This window comes from Halichoerus grypus, chromosome 3 (assembly GCF_964656455.1).
Source record: "Halichoerus grypus chromosome 3, mHalGry1.hap1.1, whole genome shotgun sequence".
Lineage (NCBI taxonomy): Eukaryota > Metazoa > Chordata > Mammalia > Carnivora > Phocidae > Halichoerus > Halichoerus grypus.
Window position 1 is genome coordinate 138,882,289 of NC_135714.1, and position 23,775 is coordinate 138,906,063.

The 23,775-nt window shown below is 33.8% G+C and overlaps 1 protein-coding gene across 4 annotated transcripts in view; it reads right to left on the minus strand.

Annotated features, from left to right (window-relative positions):
- Nucleotides 1–23,775, minus strand: part of FSTL5 (follistatin like 5) — a 725,252-nt gene that overhangs the window by 460,814 nt on the left and 240,663 nt on the right. For all 4 annotated transcript variants that reach the window (XM_078069389.1, XM_078069388.1, XM_036106567.2 and 1 more), the window contains exon 4: nucleotides 18,021–18,269. In XM_078069389.1, coding sequence (XP_077925515.1) covers nucleotides 18,021–18,269 — 249 coding nt within the window. The remainder of the gene's footprint in view (nucleotides 1–18,020; nucleotides 18,270–23,775) is intronic.

Consider the following 23,775-nt stretch of genomic DNA (forward strand, 5'->3'; position numbering starts at 1 on the left):
CCTCAATTCTAGACTTGGCATAGATGATCTACAAGAAAAATGTCCCAGCCCTCACTGAGGTTATATTTTAGTAGTAAAGCCTGCCAAAAAAAAAAAAAAAAGACATAAATTGATAGTCACATTTCTGGCAATGTTTCAAATGTATACTTAAAATGTTTTGTATTTTGAAAATTAAGTAGAGAATACTTAATGTATTTTGAAGATAATATCAAAAGGTATCTTATAAAGGGTATCCTGTGAGGAGGTGGTATATGAGAGCTGAATGAAGTAAGGGAATGAGCCATGCACAGATCCGAGGAATAACATTACCAGTAGCGCAAAAACAGGAAATGTAAAGGTCCTGAGGTAGGAACAAGCTTGCTGTGTTTTAGTGTCAATGAAAATAGATCTGAAGGCTGAAATGAGTAAGCAGTCAGGGAGATTTATAAAAGAGGATGGACATTGATACGGATATTGATCAGCTCGCATGAAACCTTCTACATTGCGGCTAAAACATTGCATTTTGTTTGGGGTATCAAAATGCGTTTGGGGTGTTTTGAGAGAGAGAGTAACATAATTTTGTATTTTATAAATTTTATTCTGATCTTTGAAATGGATATGTGGTTAGGAAAAAAAAAAACCTAGGGTAAGACTAGGTTTACATAAATTAAACCCCACTAAAGATGAGTATATATGTGGAATATTTCCAATCTTTAGTTTCTTTATCTATATATACTCTGTTACATGTATTCTGGTAAACTTAATTGTTCTCAGTCCTTTAAAATACCTACCAACTTAATATTATTACCAATTATAAATTATACAAACAGTATTTTGCCTAGATTTTATTAAGTTTAATGACTATTGTACCTACCTAAAAGACACTCTGTAAAATCCATTAAATATATAAAATCATATGATATCTAATCTGATAAATAATTATTCAAGTCCACTAAGAGAAGATGGAGAATCCCACAGACATGTTTCATGTGTTAATAAGCCTTAGCCAAAGTATTTTTCTGTTTCCTATAGTAGTCGAGTTTTTTTTTTTTAAATACATAATATTTAAACGGTCAGATAAGGGAACATATGCATATTTAAATAATAGATAAAGGCAATAAGGTGAAATTTGAATGTAACAGTGATTCTCTTTTTCTTCATCTTCAATGAATTTGTCTTATTAAATTGAGGATAAAAGGATTAATGTATAAAGCTTTTCTTTTTTAAATAATTTCCAAAAGAATACATTTTGTGAATATATTTAATCCTTGCTACTCTCATATCTGCTTTCTTACATTTTGCTAGCTGGCCCACCAATATTAAGATTTTGATAACTGTTTTGAGATGTTGGAATGGTGAGGTCTAACTAATCAGCAAAGTCAGGCTACTCACCCTAGTGAGAGTTGACAGTATACTGTATTAAACACCTTTTCAGGATTTTTATTGTGATGGTTTTAATAGGTGTTATTCCTCCAGGATATCAAATCCCAGCTCTAACATTTTTTTTTCCATGTGGTTCATTCATTTTTTTCTTTTGATGAGGTTATTAAGTCTTCTATAACTTTCCCTCCTCATTTTATGTGCCAGCACTTTTAACACATTTTAAAAGACACTATTGATGTGACTGGTCCCAAGTGTTCTATTCAACCATAATTTTCATTTCCTTCTGGCATAAAGAGAATTTTTAAAAACCTTCTTTTTCTAGGCCCCTCAAAAGCCATTACACCTTTGTCCCATAAAAATAAGAAAAATGAGAAACCCTTTTTTTTATTCATATTCTCAAGTATTATTACATGAAACCACCCTTTCATTTATTTTTTCTTTACTCCTACTCCATTTTAGGTATAATGGATTAAAACATCCTTGTTGTAACTATAATAAACCTTTAGTAGAATATGTTTTTTTTTTAACAACTACAGTCACACATCATGAATCTTAGGTATAATACCTCAATATTTTTTTAAATTCTTATCAAAAGCCAGAAAGCTCAATTATTGATGTCACACTGGATTTCCCCCCAAATTAGACATCCGTGTTTTACTGAGGGCATGAGGCGTGTGTGTGTGTGTGTGTGTGTGTGTGTGTGTGTGTATGTGTGTGTGTGTGTGCATGTATAGCTGTAGGCAGTAAGTCTCTCTTGGGGAAATAGTATGCACATTTTCTCAAAGTATACTTAGCTTTTTTTTTCCAAAAGCATAAGGTGCATAGATCAATCACTAATCAGCTGAAATTCAGACACTGCATATCCTTGGCCACCCAAACCCTTAAAGTGTTACTCTGGTCCCTTCATTTATCTTCCAAGTCTTCAGTCCTTGCTTCAATCATGTAAAGATAGCAGGAGGTAAAAGGCAACTTTATGACAGTGAGAGAAACAGTATTGCTAGACAAACTCAAGAGCCAAATTTTGGAGGAAAGAAGTCAAGAAAAAGAAACATTTCCTTGAATATCCTAACATGCATTAGAAAAGTCCCATATGAAAAAAAACAGTGCTCACTTTTGTCAATAGTCTCAAATTCTAAAACTTCAAGAAATAAGTTTTCTCAACTTTCATTACAATTTCCAGACCTGTTAACTTAGATTCACAAGCAGACAAAATTCTGATGAATTCTGTCACTTTTATTTTTCAAAGATTTTATTTATTTTTTCATTCATTCATTCGTGTGAGTACGTGAATGGGGGGAGGTGCAGAGAGAGGAGAGAGAGAATCTCAAGCAGTCTCTGCGAGTGTGGGGTCTGACGTCTCACGACCCTGAATCATGACCCGAGCCAAAATCAAGAATCAGACGCTCAACCGACTGAGCCACCCAGGGGCCCCAATTCTGTCACTTTTAAACTCACAGGCCTTGGCAGTTAAGTATCAATCTTAGCATGAAATTACAGGTGTACAACATGAATGTGATGATTTTTCCTTAACACAGTGAAGGATTCAAGAGGTTCATTCTTAAATTGGTTCACAATTTAATTTATTCAAGTGCCTTAGGATTTGATAATTAAAAATAGGAAGTTTATTTTCTCAAAATTCAACCCATTATTGATTAGTGCTGAGAGTTAATTACTTAAAATATCTCATTCTTCTTTTCTCAGAATAAGAAAATTTATTGTTGAAACTTTATTTTAAATAATTTATGCAAAGCAATACTAGTAGTGTTCAATTTATATAAAATTAGTTTTAATTATTTATTTTTTTAATCTTTTTTTTAAGATGTCTTTTTTTAAGATTTTTATTTACTTATTTATTTGTCAGAGAGAGAGAGAGAGAACACAAGAGGGGGAGCATCAGAGGCAGAGGGAGAAGAAGGCTCCCTGCTGGACAGGGAGCCTGATGTGGGGCTCGATCCCAGGACCCCAAGATCATGACCTGAGCCGAAAAGGCAGACGCTTAACCGACTGAGCCACCCAGGCACCCCTGAAGTTCTTTTTATTTTAAAGGGGTGGGGCCAGGTTTGGTATTCAGCAGAAACTCAGACCAACAAAGGATGACTATATGTTATTCTTAGAAAACCGAAGACCACAAAAAAAACCCATGAAATACACACACATTTTCACTTCATGAAAAAAATAAAATGAAATAAAAATAAATATACCTGCTCATTTAATTTGATATTTCATGCTAAAAATCACTGGATCCTCAACAGGTCAAGTATTGAGGCATATATGTATACACGAATGGCAGTCTTTGAAAAAGTGATTGTTCTATTGTTATAATATGTGGGACAATAAAGATTAACAATATTACTGTACATTTTATAGTTTCATATAAATGTGTATATATGTACTTATATCTTTTATTTTTCAATTTATACTCAAATTACTTAATTCTTGTCTCCTATTATGAATTTATTATATGTCTATCACAATAATAGGCAGTTGGGTGATATTGTACTTTAAAAAACATGATATATAAAAAATTCACTTTATAATAAATAAGAAAAAATGATCATTTTGCTAAGTAATTTTCATTTTATAGGAGATGTTATTTCACATGTAGCTCCTTTAAAGTTAAAAAATTGTTAACCTTATATGTAATTATCATAGACAATTTTGGGGACAATAAAATCTATCTGCTATGAAACTTCATGTGTAATAGGTACTTGGTCAGAAATAACTGAAATTTGTGTGTTTACCTAGAGATGCTGCTACCACATCACAGAGGTTCTGTCATCAGGAAAGAGACCCTTGAATGGCCTTTTTAAAATGTGAATATAAAGCACACAAACCACATTTATTTTGAAAGAAGATTATCATCAAAATTAGTGAATACGTGAAGCAAAAAAAGAACAAAACCCCCACAAAACACTGTTTTCTCTGTTGATGTGGAGACACTGGGGATGCACGGGTAGGTAAGAATGAAAGGCATAACCTTTGCCACTGATATTCAAAACGAGTAAAACCTGAAGGAGTGGACTAGTAGAGTCCTGGTTGAGATTTATTGACTGTAGAGGACACGGAACATTCAAAACACAGCCAAGCAGAAGAGAAGGAGGAATGGACAGGTCTGTGAGAGAGGCTTTTTTTTTAGACCCAGAGTGTGGCTGAGACTGAAAGCTTCCAGGAATCTGCCTTTGGACAATGTTTTAACCTATGATGTTGACATACGAACTCTGAAATTAGAGCCCAACATGTGCAAACCTGAGATAAGTTCAAAGAGTCAAAATTCCAAGCTCCTGAGAGAGTATAAAAGATTTACAGATTCTGTGATAGAAAAGTGGGAAAAAAGACTTGAGTGTCCTAAGGAAAACACATACTTAAGTGCCCCAAGAAAATGACAAGAAACCAGCCAAGTCACATCTTATGAATGCTCATTGATACCATTAATGATGACCATCTTTTCCTTCTTCATTCTTAGTTGTCATTGATAAAATGTAGTAATGAGACTGTGCCGATATCCAGGAGTAGGAAAAATGACAGCAGTAGAATGACAAAAACAAAGGAATTCAGGTTAAGCACTTTGGTGAAAAGAAGATACATTTTTGAAATAGCTAAAGGCTCTAGCTCAAATTGATTCATTCACTTTAATTTGATTGGAAATAAGGTTGGAATAGAAGCTGCTTTTTATGAATTTAACAGTTTGGTCCTTCTGAGCTTTTCTTAAGAAGAAGGTCAGGAGATTGAGTTATAAATGGGGTTGATGCCTTGGCCTCTTCCAAAAGTCACAGTGTAATAACTTTTATTTATTTTTCCTTGTTAGGGCCACTGGTTTCAAGTCTCAGAGAACAGTGAATCCTTTGGTCCCGGAGGCGAGGAGGCCTGGGGAGGGGTAGGGTGACAAGAGGCTTTGAGTAACAAACCACTTTCTACACCTGCAATAAATTTTCTAAATATTGGGCGCCTGGGTGGCTCAGTCGTTAAGCGTCTGTCTTCGGCTCAGCTCATGGTCCCAGGGTCCTGGGATCGAGCCCCGCATCCGGCTTCTTGCTCAGCGGGGAGTCTCCTTCTCCCTCTCCCACCCCCCCCTGCTTATGTACCCTCTCTCGAGGGAATTTGACTTTCTGTCAAATAAATAAAATCTTAATTTTTTTTTTCTAAATATTTAGGATAACCTGGGGTCAAATATACTAACCTTCTGCTCCCTATTGCTTGCTGTATAATGTCTGGATGTCTAAAGAAGATATTTATTTGTTTATTTATTATTTATTTATTTATTTATTTATTGTGGTATTCTGATGTTGAAATAATTAGAATTACATAGAAAGGGCATGGCATAATCTTTCTTTCACATATTTATTGATATGTGGAGGGGAAACTCACTTCCATGCCTGCTACTTCCTGTGGATGTAGACGCAGCACTGACAAATTTATACCGGAGTCGGTGTGCATGTTTACTCTGGAATTAATGAACAAAGCTGTTGCTATGTTGTATACTAGCTGTTTCTGAGCTATGGAGATTGTGCCAATGTGTCATGTAAATGTTTCCACTTGTTAAAATTTTTAAAGGCCAAACATGTGCTGTATTTTGCAAGCATATTTTTTCCCCAGGATTTGAAAGTAATTCTGACATAAATTTAATTAAACCCCCAAATCCTACTCTTATGTGTTATAGAGTGTCATCACAGCTAAATGCCATAGTTACTATTCCGAACACTGGAAAACACATCCTATACCAACCTACAGGTTCCTTTATATTTCACTAAAAGTGCAGTTGATGTGAGCCTATTAGCATTTTTCAAGTGAAAATTAAAGAATAATCATTTTGTCTTACATAATTAATTTACATACATTTGTCTGTTTTGAAAATAAGTAAAAGTGGGAATACACAAAAGAAATGGGTTTTGATAAGGCATAAAATCTCCACCTGAAAGCTAAGAGTTCTAGCGTTAATATTCTATGCTTGTTTGGGGCAGATAAAGGTCTAATGACCTGATAGATATAATGTCAACAAGTAGTCCCAAATGTCTTTCTCCTCCTTGGAATATTTACGGAGTCAAAATACGCCATGCACTACATATGTGGCATTAGGTTCTCTGGGTTCTTATAGGCATGCATTAACTTCAGGATATACTACATCACTACACCTTTCTTGATATCATCACTTATCTGATAGTAGAGTGAATGACCGTTATCTCCTAGGTTGTTAGAGTGAAGTTAGTCAGGCTGAAGATGTAAATGCTTATAAAGAAACACTGTCTGCTGATTAAAACAATATGCAGTACCTTCCAAAGCTGCAGGAGTTAACATACATGATGAGAATGCAAAACTAGTTCTCCACACATTCCTTTTGGGTTCTAACTTCCCTGTTGTCGTTTTCTCAATTTGATTCATATTTCTTGCCGAATATGTTTCTCAGGGATCCCTCTTTTTTTTTTTTTTTTAAGATTTTATTTATTTATTTGACAGAGAGACACAGCAAGAGAGGGAACAGAAGCAGCGGGAGTGGGAGAGGGAGAAGCAGGCTTCCCGCAGAGCAGGGAGCCCGATGCGGGGCTCGATCCCAGGACCCTGGGATCATGAGCTGAGCTGAGGGCAGACGCTTAACGACTGAGCCACTCAGGCGCCCCACAGGGATCCCTCTTTTAATTTGGACCTCATACTCAATAAACCTCCAAAAAAAAACCCTAAATGTCCGTAGACAACAACTGGATGTAATGTGGCACATACACCCTATGAGGAAAAAAAAAACGTTTCACTTAAACAAAGGGCAAGTATGTTTGTTTTGACACAGAATAATTTCATGTACTTGAATATTAGGTGCAGATGCTAATCTAACCTCAGATCATGAGTCCAGAAATGGTGGAAATCATCACTGGTCATTAATTGATTTGTCTAGCCACTCATTTCCACCCAGTTAGCAAAAATAAGAACTGTTGTCATTTCCATTTTTGGACACAGCATTAAGAGTGGGTCTGCCACACAATTAGGTGTCAATAAATAATCACTGTGAATAGTTAGTTTGCCCATACATACCTATCCATGGTGTACATATGAATATATTTTATTTCTACAGATATTTTACAATAATTATTACCTGAAGTCTTTTGACAAGCATGTAACATTTTGAGCATTTATAAAATTAATCAAGCATATGTAATATTGTTCCTTTCAATTAATTACACTAATGATCAATTAAATTCATGAAATGCTCATGCATCTTTCTGAATCTTTAATAGCACTTTCTTCTTTTGGGAAAAAAAATGTTTCAAAAATGAATTAAATGCCAACAACCCCAGAAATATCCACATTAAATTAGTCTATATTCCAACATTATTGGCAGCCAGATCGATTAAAGCATATAGAAAAACTGAGTATGTTCAAATGTAGAAACATTAGAAAATTTTGAGCTGCTTCAAATTTTCAAATAATTTGTTTAGCTAAACAAAGCAATTTCTACTGTCAAGAACATTGACTTATAGAATTAATAATAAAGTGATATTATGTTAGATATGTTTTAAGGTCATTTCTCGTCCACACTCTGTTTTGGAGAATTGTTTGCCAATTGTCCCTCTTTTTTTCCCAAAATATCTATCTATATAGATAGAGTTAGAGATAGAGATAGAGACAGAGATAGAAAGATAGATGATATATATGATATAGATATGCATATAGATCTTGTCCCCATGCTCATCACAGTCACTGCTAATTGATCAGAGAGGTAGAGAGCCATTGAAATAAAACAGCTATTATAGGCCTATATGCTTTCCAAAGATCTTGGAAAGGTATGACCTGGCTAACTAGTATAAACAGATTTAATTACTGGAAATTTTAACTAAGAGGCACAGATGTAAACTGAATGTTAGCATAAAGAAGTTAAGCCAAAACATGTGATACAACTTCCAGAATGTAGAGATGATTCGGGAATTCATTCTTGCCTATATGCAAGCTGAGGCAAAAGATCTCTGGATAGCAGAGGAGGTATACACAAAAAAGCAGAGATAAGATAATCATACTGCCCCTGAAAGATATGGAAAATACAGCTTTGGACTCTTTTCTCATCTATTTCTTGGTGGGGGGGAAGTCCTGGTTAAACCTAATTTTTCATCTTTATGATGCCTTACTTTAAGCAGCTGACTAAAATATACAAACACAAAAGACTACTCTCACTTAAATTTTTTTTTATTTTTTAAAAGATTTTATTTATTTATTTATTTGAGAGAGAGAATGAGATAGAGAGAGAGCATGAGAGGGGGGAGGGTCAGAGGGAGAATGCGGGACTTGATCCCGGGACTCCAGGATCATGACCTGAGCCGAAGGCAGTCACTTAACCAACTGAGCCACCCAGGAGCCCTCTCACTTTAAATTTATGAGCAGAGATATATAGTTCTTCAAAACTGCTGGAAATCCTACCATATTTCCTTAGTCTTTTCTCCCTTTGTTTTTGTTTATTTTTTCACAAACTCTTTTGTTTGTTTTTCTCAAATCTCCAAAACCTTTTCCTCTATCACTTTCAACTGATGCTTCATTTCTTACTTCTTATAAGAAACATATGAAATATATAAGAAGTAATGTGTTCTTATCTGGTTGCATCTCTACATTTGAATGTATATGCATATATACATATGCAACCAGATAAGAACAACACACTTTTACATCATAAAATAGGTCCACATACCTGCACCCGAAAGTGCTTAGTTTTCTAATCCTTTTCTATTTGATGGATGAAGAATCCATGCTCTCATCTAAAGTCAAATCTAACTCTTGTCCATGGGATCCCATTCCCTCTGACTTATCCAATGGTTCTGCTCTGACAACTATTTCCACTTTCTTTTGTCCTATAAATTTTCCTCTCTCTGTTCTCTTATTCCCATCCACATGCCTCTCTCTCCTGATCACTATGTATATCTGCACTACATATCCACACATATATCTGCTTCTCTTTACAGAAACACTTTTCCAATGAGCTTTCTGGAAAGTGCTTGCTATCTTACTTCCTCAGCTCCTATTTTCTCTCACAAACTCTCTTACCCAAGTTAACCAAATCAAAGGTCATTTCCTAATCTCCTTCATACTTGGTTTCAGCAACACTTAGTTCAGCTCATTACTCTGTCCTCCATGAAAACTTCCTTAATTAGCTTCTATATATCTATACTCTCTTAGTTTTCCTCCCCTATCACTGAAGACTACGTATATGTCTGCTTTACTTGTCCTTCTCCATCTCCTGATCTCTGAAGGTTGAAGTGCAATAGACTTCTATCCCCAGCACTCTTTGCTTCCCAACATGCACTCCTTCTCTTGCTCATCTCAACTATGGAGTCCTTTGCCTTGTCTCTCTATTAATATACTTATAAATCTTATATGTACATACTTTCCTCCAAATTTTTCTTTGATTTCCTGACACATATCCAACTGAATAAATGGCATTTTCCCTTGCTTGTCTAAAAGAGATTTAAATTTAACTAATCTTAAATGCGTAAGGATATGTACATATTTTCTCCTCACATCCACTTTCAAAAGTGTGAGTCCCCCAGTGTTTCACATTTCCGTAAATGACTCCTCAAGGTTTTTTTTAGGTTAGCTTATATTTTTTTAATTCCCATAAACTCCATGTCCACGCCGCAGGGAAGTGTGTCAGATCATCAGACAACTTTGTACTGCCACTGGCACTTCTGTCACCTTGATTCAAACCACCGTCATCTCTCTCTCTTTTGGGCAACTACAATTAGATACAAATTGACCTCTTGACTTACACCTTGCTTTTCTGTACTAATGAATTCTTATTCAACATCTCTTTAGATGTCATCAAGAGGAAAAAAATACTGACAAAATGTAATCACAACTCATGCCTAGATTTTGGGGGGAGACTTTTAGAGAGACATTATACAAATCACTGGAAATTCATATATTGATGAAAGAAACATGTAGAAACAAATCTTTAAAGTGATTATCACATAGGGGAACACATGAAATTCTTCACATTTGTCTGAGTACACACCACCCTCTATTGTAACTATGAGTTTGGTAAGTAATTTATAGCTAGATGATGTGGTGTCTTGAACTAAAAACAAACTGCATATTATTGTATCAAATTAATTTGAATTTTTATTAATTGAAGTTCCTTATATTTTGCTTAACCAAAAGAGCAACACTGTTAATTACCTTAGCCTTATATTGTGCTAGAAAATGCCAAATCTCCTTTCTTCAATTGATTACCTACAAATATTTTTTCCACATAATTATCTGGATGATAACCACAGACAAAGTTTCCCACTTTGCTCATTTGGTTCTAAATTTTTATTATTAATAGGTTTTCAAATGTCTTCTAAAGTATCTATTGACACACTTCAGAAAGGATTTATTTCATTTATTTATTTATTTATTTATTTATTTATTTATTTATTATTTATTTGAGAGAGAAAGAGAGCAAGAGATCAGGGGAGGGACAGAGGGAGAGGGAGAGAGAGAATCTTAACCAGACTCTACACCCAGCGTGGAGCCCAACACAGGGCTCGATTTTATGACCCTGAGATCATGACCTGAGCGGAAATCAGGAGTTAGACACTTAACCGACTGAGCCACACAGGCACAACCCCCTCCCAAAGGATTTTTTTTTTTTTTAAGATTTATTTATTTATTCATTTGAGAGAGAGACAGATAGTGACTGACATAGCAAAAGAGAGCACAAGCGGAGAGGAGAGGGAGAAGCAGGCCTCCCGCCGAGCAGGGAGCCCGATGCGGGGCTCGATCCCAGGACCCTGGGATCATGACCCAAGCTGAAGGCAGACGCTTAACATCTGAGCCACCCAGGCACCCCCAGAAAGGATTTTAAAAGTGAAATATAAATCAGACTAATAGAGAAAAATTTTCAATTGCATTTTCTAGAACATTTTAGTCCCAATTATATATGCTGAGTATAATCAATGGAAAGATTTTCATTATCCTATTTTTGCAAAGAAATATTAAAGAAATTTTAACTACATTAAAAAATAATGGTTCCATAAAATGTTCTTCACTTTGTAAGTTACAGAATGTCACATTTTCCATTTGAAAATAGCATACTGAGAAAATAAACATGATAAGTGAAGGTGTCAGTGAGAGGTAATGACTGATATAATATTTAAAGTCTCAAGAGAGAAGAAAAATTATTTGAAGTAACAAAATGTATAAAGTGTTCTCATTTTTCTGTCACTATTGAATATAGTGCCTATAACTGTTAATGGAATATTCATACATCCATAGAAAACATGAAATAAAATGTTAAACTAAAATATTTACTCTATAACTTGAAACTGAAGAAAAATGATATGACATGAAAATATACAAAAACAAAGTAAGACTATCCATGTATTTGAATGTTAAATTTAGTTCTTATAACAGGGGAAAGAAATGGGAAAATTTAACAAAAGTTAAATGCTTCAAGAAATGCACTTATTCTCTAAAGTTTTGGGGGTTTTGCAGGGGTGTAGGGAAGTAAAGTAATATTGTTACATATCTAATAGATATTCTATTTACAGCCTAAGATAAGAAAAATCAGCTTAAAATAAATCTGTGAGGAAGGTGACTATAAGATAGCTTCTCAAATGTCAACCAAGAAACTAATAATGAATATATTTCTAAACTCAAGTTAGTTATTTTTTAAGTAGTCTTATCGACAATCAGAAAATTTACTACCATAAATTAGTCTATTATAACCTGGAAAATTCAGTTATATAATAATTTAACCAGAGTCTTTTGACTAAAAAGAAAATATGTGTGGCTTTACAGATTCAAATTTGAGAATTTATTGCAAATCAAATGTTCAGTTATTATATAAAAGTTACAGTCTTAAATAATTATTCTCTGTTACTATGTTCTTCATTTGGCTAAGAACTGTATCAAATGCATGGTTTAAAATACCGCAGTGAGCAAGAATGTTTCTAAATAATGTCACAGATTCATGGAAATCACTATTGAAAGTAAAGTTTTAAAAATCATAAGCAAGCAAGATATCATGGTATTACATATTTCAGCAGAATATTTGGAACATACGTGCACTCTAGGAGAAGACAGAATCTCTTGGTTCTTATCCCAGTAGCATTAGCTTGCTATGCAAGTGTTGGCAGGCCATTTTTAAAATCTTAGTCTCGTTGCCTTCTCTATAGTACACTGGCTTGTTATTATGATGAAACAATAATATAATACTTATGAAAGTGTTTTGAAATAAATAATATTCAATGTATTATTATTATAACCAGTACTTTCCGGAAATATCTTTTAATGCATTTGTTAAATAGTCAGTATCTAAATCTCTTTCTTTTGGATCATTTTTCATATTCTATGTAAAATCTATCATTTATCTACTATCTATCTATAAGTGGAAAGTAAGTCCATGTAATATGTAATGTTTACAGAATCCATTATAGAGTTTTCAAAAATCAGAGGAGAAATAAACATTTGGTATGATTTTAATAACAAATGGTAACTTTCTGAGTGTACACATTACAATGATTTCTATAGATGTAATGAGCAATACATAGAATTTTATATTTCATATTTTGATTAGAGTGGCAACAAAACTATATTGTTAACTTTGATTAAATGTTAAATGTGAGATAAACCTTAAAATTTAAACACAACTCAATCAATTTTATATCACCAAATTCAGGAAGTTTTACTGTAAATCCACCCAAACTTTGGGGATTAATCAAATTGGTTTTAATGTTGTGTGTACTGAGGGCATTCAAGGGAACTAGAGTTTCTGTGTCTGAATTCTGGTCTTAAATAGTTAATGCATATTTGTAGTTGTCCAATTTATTAATTTCACTACCATCCTGCACTTGGCTAATACTGACCAAAAACCAAACCAAAACAAACAAATAGCTGTTCATTATTTTCCAAAGTTTAAATATTTATCAAGATTACTATTTTTCATGAAATGGCATAAAAGACTAGACATAAAACAGAGGCTTTACAAAGCCTCCCTCCAAAAAAAATAAAAAGGTAATCTAAAATCCCACATGTATTAACACAGAAATTACTGTTATATTTTAAAATATCATTGTGTCATTGGCAGCTTAGTTTTCTAGCCCAAGTTCTATGAGTCCCATCTTTAAAAAGAAATCAGGTAAAAGAACCAATTAAAAAATGGAATATGAAAGTCTCTCCAGATTATACCAAAGAAAAAGAACACAATGTCGGATCTCATTCAAATAGTGCACACATAGCCATAAAAACCATATTTCCCAAGTTGTTATTGTTTGTGATGAACATTTAAGTGCACAGAACATTTGCTTTTATGGCAGTTTTATTCTCAGCACAATAAATGGCAAAAGGTTTCTGTTCAATTGACTTTCTCATAAAAGGTTTAATTCCTTATTCATTTTGGCATAGGTTGTATCTTGAGTTTCTTACTCTAGCTTCTATTTATTCTCTGAGTAAATTCTGCTGCGTAAGATAGACTGACCTGGAGTCAGGGTGAGAGAAAATTATACTTGTTATTTGTGACATGAATTGCAGAAGTTAGAAGTCCTTTGGGGGTGGAGTGAGGATGGGAGATGACTTTAAGCCAAAACTGCCATCACAAGAAATAGCTAGACACTACATAAAATTTTTTTTTTTTTTGCTATGTGATGGGGTTCAGTACAGTTCACCTCAGAATGTGCTGCTTTGGCATGAGGATTATTTCCAGACAATCTTATTTGAAGACAATAAAGGCCCTACAGACTCAAGAAGAGCTTTTTGGTACCCCCACCCCATAGTTGTCTAAAAGATAGGGGGCCTATACCTAGAAGAGAGTTATTACTTAAGATAACTTTTTTTTTTTTAACATAAGGAAAACTTCTCAGCAAGACATGGCAAACATTTGCTTACCAAACCTTAGTTCTTCCATCTCCCTGTGAATTTTCTTCTCCAGTTTGAAGTCCCAGACCCTTACCCTCTTCTTACTTCAGGACGCATATAAACCTCAATTCCCTGTCAATGAGTTTCATATTCTTATGGGGCCCTATTTGTATGTAATTAAATTTATTTTTTCCCTTCTTACCTGTCTTATGTCAATTTGATTATGAGGCCAGCCATAAGAATTTAGAAAAGTAGAGAAAACTTCTTTCCTCCCCAACATATATCAAGTATCATCTTAAAGTATTTGATGCCAATAAACAAATACTACAATATTCTATATCCTATTTTAGCCAGTTTCTTTGTAATCACATAAATGTGAATAGAAATAAATTTAAAGATGCTATACTCCTAGATCTATTATATGTTTCATTTATAACCATTTATAACCACAAATCATAAATCATTAAAGAAAATTCTTAGTGAATCCATGTCTCTATTTAAGAGTTAGTAATAGTAAATGCTAAGCATACTACAGAGGCATTTAAATATTTAACACATATAATAGAAGGGAGCTATATAGATATAGTTATAAGCATAAATATATGCATAGATATAAAGATATAAATGTAAATATAGATATAAATCTCTTTAACTTGTACTCTAATCTTAATTTTAATACAATCAATAAACATGATTGTACAGATATAATTCATTTTATTAAGTTTAAATATAAATGGCAAACATAAACCTGATAAATTTGATATGTGAAATAAGACTTAGCTTAAAGTTGAAATCATTAATGAATAATGCAAACCATACTTTCTTTAAAATTATCTTAAGTATTTGCTAATATTTTTCCAGTAGTTATTTTGCATTACTCTTTTTATTTTGAGATAACTGTAGAGTCATATGGGGTTAAAAGAAATAATAGAGATTCCATGTACCCTTCACCCAGTTTCTACCAATAGTAAGATTTTGAAAAACTATAGTACAATATCATAACCAGGATATCATCTTTAACACTATCCACTGATCTTACTCAGATTTCCTGTTTTACATGTATCAATTTGTTTATGGGTATGTGTTTATTTTTATTCAAATGTAACACATGAGTAGGTCCCTATATTTACCACCATAGCCAAGAAGATATAGAAAAGATCTTTCAATATTTTTAAAAATTAATTTTAAGGCACTGGTAATCTTTTAAAGCAGAGGTTAACAAACTTTTTATGGGAATACTAGACAAAATGTTTTCTATGCTTTGCAGGCCACACTATCTCTGTTATAAATACTCAACTCTCCTTTTGTTTTGCAAAACACTCAAAGGAAATTCCTAAATAAATGGATGTGGCTCTGTTCCAATAACACATTGCTTAAAAAAAAAGTGGACTGCAACCTGGGTTTGCTCTCTAGGTTCTTGTTTGTTGACTTTTATTCTAAGGTTTGCATAATTACCTTTTTTTAAAAGATTTTTATGTATTTGAGAGAGAGAGACAGAGGCAGCGAGAGAGAGCACACGAGTGGGGAGGAGAGGGAGAGGCGGGCTCCCCAGTGAGCAGGGAGCCTCACCTGGGGCTCAATCCAGGACTCTGGGATCATGACCTGAGCAGAAGGCAGATGTTTAACCGACTGAGCCACCCAGGCACCATACTTACCTTTTATTAGATCTAAAACACGAAATGTTTTTTGCGGAGGAAAACTCATTCCTATTATTTAGTTTGATTTTTTTCTATTAAAAAATCTAATTAAACATAGGTTTTTAGCAGTTCTTGAACTTAATATTTTGATTTGCTTTTTCCATTGGGCCATTATTGGAAACAATATAATTGCAGACATTCTACGGAAAAAAAAGTTCACAATCACAAGGATTAATTTTGGCCATCACAACCATGTCAGTCCTTTAGCTATAATGAATCTTGTTTTACACCCAAAACTTGGCCAACGGCACACCCATAAGACAGGCCACCACTTATTGTTTTGTTGTATATCACTTAGTTCCTTTCTGCTGAAGTGAAGTTCTTTTGTGAGGTAGATATGTGTTAGGCAAAATCCCAAAATAAATAAGCAGAAGACACAAATTCTGAGACCTGAGAAATGTGTAAACCCTTGGTAACTAACCCAGATAATATAAATGAAATTTTAATGCTACGTATAATGAGATAAGAAAGTATTTTGACTTATATATGATGAGAAAGTATTTTGAAACAATCATAGATTTCATAAATATACTCAGTATAAGTCTGAAAGACAAAAGTTTTTCAAACCATTGTTTTATGAACTCACAGGAAGACAAAATTCCTAGCTATATCCAGTTCATCTATGTCCATACTGATATACATATTGAGTTGCATTATGCCTAAGCATCCAGCAATAAAGTTGAACATTAAAATACACCAAGTGTTTTTTTTCTCACATGCTATTTAATATCATGTGTTTCCACATAATCGATTGCTGGGTGTCAGTTGGACAAAACTTCATTTTGAGAATGTTTCTAAATTACCTTAATAGAATATTATTTATATAGCAGTATTGCCAATATGGCATCTCATGTCAAAATGACAGAATAAATACTCACACACACACACACACACACACACACACACACAATACACTTTCATGAGTTTTAAAGCACATGCTAATAGAATTAATTTTAGTTATTTGTAAAATAGATTTGATAGAAGGGAACAAATTGAACTGAAACAAAAGCAACTGCTATTCTTTCTGTACAAGAAGAGAACCTGATATAAAATACTCTGTGCATGAATTCAAGTTGCACATAGTTCACTGCGGTAAAGAAACTATTATCATTTTACTTCAATTATATCAATGGGCTTCTAGTAGCCACACTGACTACAGAGTATTGCACCTTATATCATTTGAAAAACTCTGTGTATCATTTTATTATCACCTTGGAAATAATATTTTATTTATTCTACCATGTTTGAAAAAGGAAAGTTTTTAGTCATTTTACTGTAATATCAGACAAGTCTTAAATGTAAATAAACCTGAGGAAAATTATGAAAAAATGGGGTAGGAATCAATTGAAGACTAGAAATCAGGTTGATCACTAACCTATTTGAATGAGGGAAATTCTGTATTTCAGTCTGGGTTATGACTATGAATAAGCAAATATTTTCTCCAGTAGAAACAAATAAAGACAAAATAAGTTTATGAATAAATGACATTAGAAATGTTCAATGATTTATTTACTTATATAGCATGTTAAAATAATTTCTCAAATTACTAATTCAGCAGTACTTTTTCATAAACAGTAACCAATTGTTTTGACTACCATGAAAGTAAATACCAATATTTTTTAGGTTTTTAAATTACTGTAATCCCAGATTTACTAATTAAATTTAGCAGAGTTTTTCAGAGTTATTTCAGTGGGCATTTACAGGTTCCATATAATCTGAATTATGTGGTGCAAACTGAAACCCATCGTTTTTAATCAGGAAGAAATGCGATGTTATCACAGCATGGCTTGGCATTCACTATTCACTCAATTCCACTCCAGGCACTTTTTACTGGGTGGATTTGGCCTGTTGACTGAATTGGCCTCCCTGTGTCCTAAGATAACTGCCATGATTGGGAAGCCATATGGTGCAATGCTGTAAGCTATATTAAATTTGAGTCATATTTTGGCCAACTTTGTACTCATAATTGAGATTCAGAATTGTATCTGTGTACATTTCTATACACTTACTGTTTATTGATGTAATTAAACTCACATTTTTTCTGTCCCTTTTTAAATACTTGCTGATATAAAATCATGCTAGAATTTAAACTTAAAGGCAGTAGTTGAGAAAAGGAAAGAAATAGAAGGTGACACTTTAGGTTCACCCTGTATTTACCTTTAAAGAAGCAGTCTTCATTGTGAACAATGGTAATCTTTTGCTTTTTCAGGCAAGCAGCTCTATGTACTTCACAGTGGTTTTCATAAAATTCTCCATCAGATCCACACACAGGTTTGTAGTGCCGCTTGCAAAGGTCCATACAGGCACATTCTGCTTGCCCTGTCTCTCTGCTGATGACACAGTGCCTTCCCAAACCACAGTATTTATTTTCACAAGACCCCAAAGGGCCATCCTGAATCAGGAGTCCTGAAGATAAAGAAGAGGAAAATCATTTGTAGTCATATGTCTAAATAATATGTGCATGTCAAAGTATAAAATAAAAAGAAGTCTAAGAGAAATATAGTATAATCAAGGTTCAGTTGTTCTCAGTGCAAAAGAGACTTGTATCAGACAGGTAGATGACCTTTTGAAAACACTCTCAACATTCTCCCCCTCCTACTCCCCTGTGATGTAGCTCTCTTCTCCCTCTCCAATGAGTAGTGTGGTCCTTAAGAAGATGACCCACAAAATTAAACTGCCTGAGTTCAAATCCTGGTTCTACCATTTATTAGCTGTATGTCTTTGGAGAAATTACTTCTTTGTGCCAAGTTGTCTCATCTGTTAAATGATGGTAATAGTACAGACCACCTCCTAAAGTTGTACAAAGTACTACCTGTAATAATCTGCAGGAATCACTTCCTTGTCATATAGTAAATATTAAATAAATGTCAACTTTTACATTAAGAGAATTCTGGATAGGAGAAATGACGTGTATGTATATACAGCAGGAAATAGGAATGGAAAATAATTGTGTCTTGAAAACTTCTTGGTGGGTTCTGACAGCTGATCTTTTCTTATTTTGACCTTTGCCACTGGACAATCACTAATACATTTCTCAACTAAATGAATAAATCATGAATAATTCAATTTTCTTGCTACTTATTCAGTTTAACAATCTCCATTGGCATCAGAAAAGAGTAGGTGTGTCCAGCAGTCTTGTACTAAAACCAAACTAATCAACTTGAATCCCTACACTTTTATAGACAGATTTGGCTTTTCTCCTTTGAGAATTTAACTGGAAAGTAAAGAAATGTCAGTAAACTAACACACATATGAGAGACACACACAGATATATATATATATATATATATATATATATATATATATATATATACACATAAGCATGTGTGTATATATGTGTGTGTGTGTGTATAACCATCAGTGACACCTATATTTTGTAAAAAAGAAAGAAAACATTTATGAGGTAATAAATGAAAGTAATTTTATTAGATATTTAGTGTATATTTTTAGCTTGTTGATTTAAAACCATCTCTCCAATGATGACATAGTATCATTAAGAACATAGATTCTGATCCAGAGTTTAAACCATAACCCAACCAGTTACAATCTTCAGGACCTTGGGCAAGTACCTAAACATCTGTAACTCAGTTTCCTCGTCTGTAAAATGGGGATAATATCATATTCTCATACAGTTATCAAAATTAAAGGGCTTGGAAATCAAAACCTCAATGAGATACCACCTCACACCAGTCAGAATGGCTAAAATTAACAAGTCAGGAAACGACAGATGTTGGCGGGGATGCAGAGAAAGGGGAACCCTCCTATACTGTTGGTGGAAATGCAAGCTGGTGCAGCCACTCTGGAAAACAGTATGGAGGTTCCTCAAATGTTGAAAATAGAGCTACCATACGATCCAGCAATTGCACTACTGGGTATTTACCCCAAAGATACAAATGTAGGGATCCGAAGGGGTACGTGCACCCCGATGTTTATAGCAGCAATGTCCACAATAGCCAAACTGTGGAAAGAGCCAAGATGTCCATCAACAGATGAATGGATAAAGAAGATGTGGTATATATATACAATGGAATATTATGCAGCCATCAAAAGGAATGAGATCTTGCCATTTGCAATGACGTGGATGGAACTGGAGGGTGTTATGCTGAACGAAATAAGTCAATCAGAGAAAGACCTGTATCATATGACCTCACTAATATGAGGAATTCTTAATCTCAGGAAACAAACTGAGGGTTGCTGGAGTGGGGGGTGGGGTGGGAGGGATGGGGTGGCTGGGTGATAGACATTGGGGTGGGTATGTGTTATGGTGAGTGCTGTGAATTGTGCAAGACTGTTGAATCACAGATCTGTACCTCTGAAACAAATAATGCAATATATGTTAAGAAAAAAAAAAAGAAGAAGATAGCAGGAGGGGAAGAATGAAGGGGGAGAAATCGGAGGGGGAGACGAACCATGAGAGACGATGGACTCTGAAAAACAAACTGAGGGTTCTTGAGGGGAGGGGGTGGGAGGATGGGTTAGCCTGGTGATAGGTATTAAAGAGGGCACATTCTGCATGGAGCACTGGGTATTATGCACAAACAATGAATCATAGAACACTACATCAAAAACTAATGATGTAATGTATGGTAATTAACATAACAATAAAAAATTAAAAAAAATTAAAGGGCCTGGCACATATAAAACTTCTTTTAATTGTTAGTTGTTGTTATTATTATTATAACTACCTTTTTAGAGACTAATTTTCATAAGGACAGATATATACAAATGAACAAGTATTTAAAAAATAAACTTTATTTGTTTTTAAATGAAACCTACACAGTACTTTTACTTTAATACATACATGTATTTCCAAATGGAGTGTAGCAAATTTAATATTACAAAAAGAAAAGACCAACACTATCAACTGTGTTTTTTTTAAAGTACATCTTTTGATAGCAGTATGAATTAGAATAAATCTTCTTGAAAACAATTTTTAAATACTTGTTTTTTTTAAGTTATCATTTATTTATTTGACAGAGAGAGAGACAAAGTGAGAGAAGGAACACAAGCAGGGGGAGTGGGAGAGGGAGAAGCAGGCTTCCCGCCAAGCAGGGAGCCTGATGCAGGGCTTGATCCCAGGACCCTGGGACCACGACCTGAGCCAAAGGTAGACGCTTAATGACTGAGCCACCCAGGCGCCCCAATTTTTAAATATTTGAACTCTTTGGTACCACATTCCAATTGTTGAGAACACAATCTATAAAATTAAAAAAAATAAGAAAAAGAAATAAAAAGATACATAATTTACTGAACAAATCTTCCCCATGCAGTGTTATTTTACATGATAACTCACTGAAATATTTTAGTAAATTTTGTAAAATATATTTAGTGTGGTAGTTCTGAAGTTTGGCATGCATGAAAATGGCCTAGAGAAGTTGTTAGAACATTGATTCTGCCTTCAATCCACCTCAGAGTTTTTGATTCAGTAGATCTGGACTATATGTAGCCCAAAATTTATATTTCCAAGTTCTCATGTGATGATGGGATCATACTTTAGGGTCTTTGATTTATTGAAATCCTATTTTATATTTAAAATAAATATAACACAAAGAAAAAGGCTAGGTAAACCATTAGGCAATGTTCTTAAGTGGAAAAGATGAGAAGTTTATGCTATGATTAAAAACATAAAATAATGCAAGTATTTAGAAGCAACTAAGAAAAGATAAAGAAAAACAATTAGCTAGGTGAATATAATACTGGGCAAATTTTTCTGTTGGCATTATTGCTTTTTAATGTTCAATGCAATACACTAAAAAAAGTCCAAAGTTACGTCAATTGTGACCGTAAAATAATGACTGATTTCAATTTGGAAAATCTTTTTCCTCAACCTTATGCCAGTATTTATGCCAATTGTTGATCTAATGTTTATAGAGTCCAAGATGTGACTCTCAGGAACCTGACTCACATACTTGTATTTTGTATAATTTTATACGTTATATTTTCTTTGTGTTCTTACTATCTAATTCAAAATTGGGTGTGTGTTTTTTTTTTTTTTTGCTATCAAATAGTTTAAGATTTATCAAGAGAATAATTTTTTACTATCAAAGAATGAGTTTAATGTTTATTGAGAGTCTGATCATTTTACATTTTAGTCACAAGTGAGTTGGCTAACTGAATCAGTAGTTATCTTTTTGGGGAGGAATGCTGTGCTAAAAATGAAGTCATTTCTCATATATCTAGTTTGGTGAATTGCTTTCTTAGAATCTCTCCTCTTAATTTTTTCCTCTCAAAGCCTGTAGTCCAGTTCAGAGATTTGTATTAGGATATTGGTCATTTTCTAGAAGTTAATGAACTAGCTAGAAGCTGCATATTGAATGTAGTTGCTACAATTAAAGGAAATTTAATTAATTCATACGCAATCCAAAAGAAAGCTCATATTATGTAAATGAATAGCTAGAACATATCCTTTCTGACAGTAATTATCCATGACTAACGCTGAACTTAAGTTTCAGCTGAGATTAAATCAATTTTATACTGATCAACATGTCAAAGATTTCTTTTAAGTACATTCAGTCAGATGACAGACTAAATGAATTTTAATCAAGAACTTATATCATACTCTCTCATAACTTGATAAAATAGCATTTGTTCCCAAAAGAAGTGCTATATATTTAACACACACATCATTTTATAATTTCTATGCCTTCAGAGCATTATAAAAACTCTTCAAACAGATTTAAAACAAAGATGAAACCTTAAAAGATGAAAGACACCAAATCATAAAGCAAAATAATTCTATAGATGGTCTTTTCAGATTCCCAATCATGATGCATTCCTCTTCAAGTCATTTATATATATAATATGCAATTTATCAAACAATACTTAATATAGAATTGATGTAAATTGAAATAAACTTTAATAAACTATACTTATTTTTATTTGCAAGGTTCTATGTTACTTGCTATAGGACAGATGAAAAGAATAGTCATTGACACTTTTTTTTAGTGGCTCACAAAGGGCATAGGGCAGGATTTGAGTGTGCCCAAGTAGTGGGGCAAAGATTTAGGGGCATATTTAGGGGCACAAAGAAGAGTGAGATGGATAACAACAGGTAAAACTCACAAGCAATGTATCATGTCCCGTTGAGGTTATGTCTTACAAATGGGTTAGGAGTTCAGAAGGCTGCTCTAGGGATAGACAGGATATGAAATAGATTGATACTGAATTGAAAATAGGAACAGCAGAGGAAGGAAAAAACCAGATTTTGATGAGCTAACTACCTCTAATGATTCCAATGGAATATAAACATAATTAATTTAGAGTGCCGAGTTATTTGAGGTGTTAATTGTCTCATAAAAATGTATAATGCTAAAGTACAAAATATAAGTATTATGTTAACTTTGATTTGTTAAACAAAACAAAAGATTTTTGGTCAGAGAACAGGGTTACAGTCTTTGCTTTTCCATTACCTATTTGTCTGACCTCATCCAGGCTGTAATGTCTTTAGGCCTGATATTCAAATGGTAAGCTAAGAGGGAACTAATAAATTATCTTTAGAGTTACTCTCGTCCAATCCCTTCATTTAAGAACACTTGGGAAGGGGCACCTGGGTGGCTCAGTCGTTAAGCGTCTGCCTTCGGATCAGGTCATGATCCCAGGGTCCTGGGATCGAGCCCCGCATCGGGCTCCCTGCTCGGCAGGAAGTCTGCTTCTCCCTCTCCCACTCCCCCTTGCTTGTGTTCCCTCTCTTCGCTGGGTCTCTATCAAATAAATAAAATCTTTAAAAAAAAAAAAAGCATGCTTGGCAAAACATGATTTTGATTTTAATAAAAGCTATTATCTGAGAAATATGTTAATAAGCTTTCTCTAGAATGCTTCATATTGAAACTCAACTACATTAAACAATCATATACTTATAATTCTCTAGTTTAAATATTTTCATATTCTAAAAACAGCCTCAGCCATATAAAAT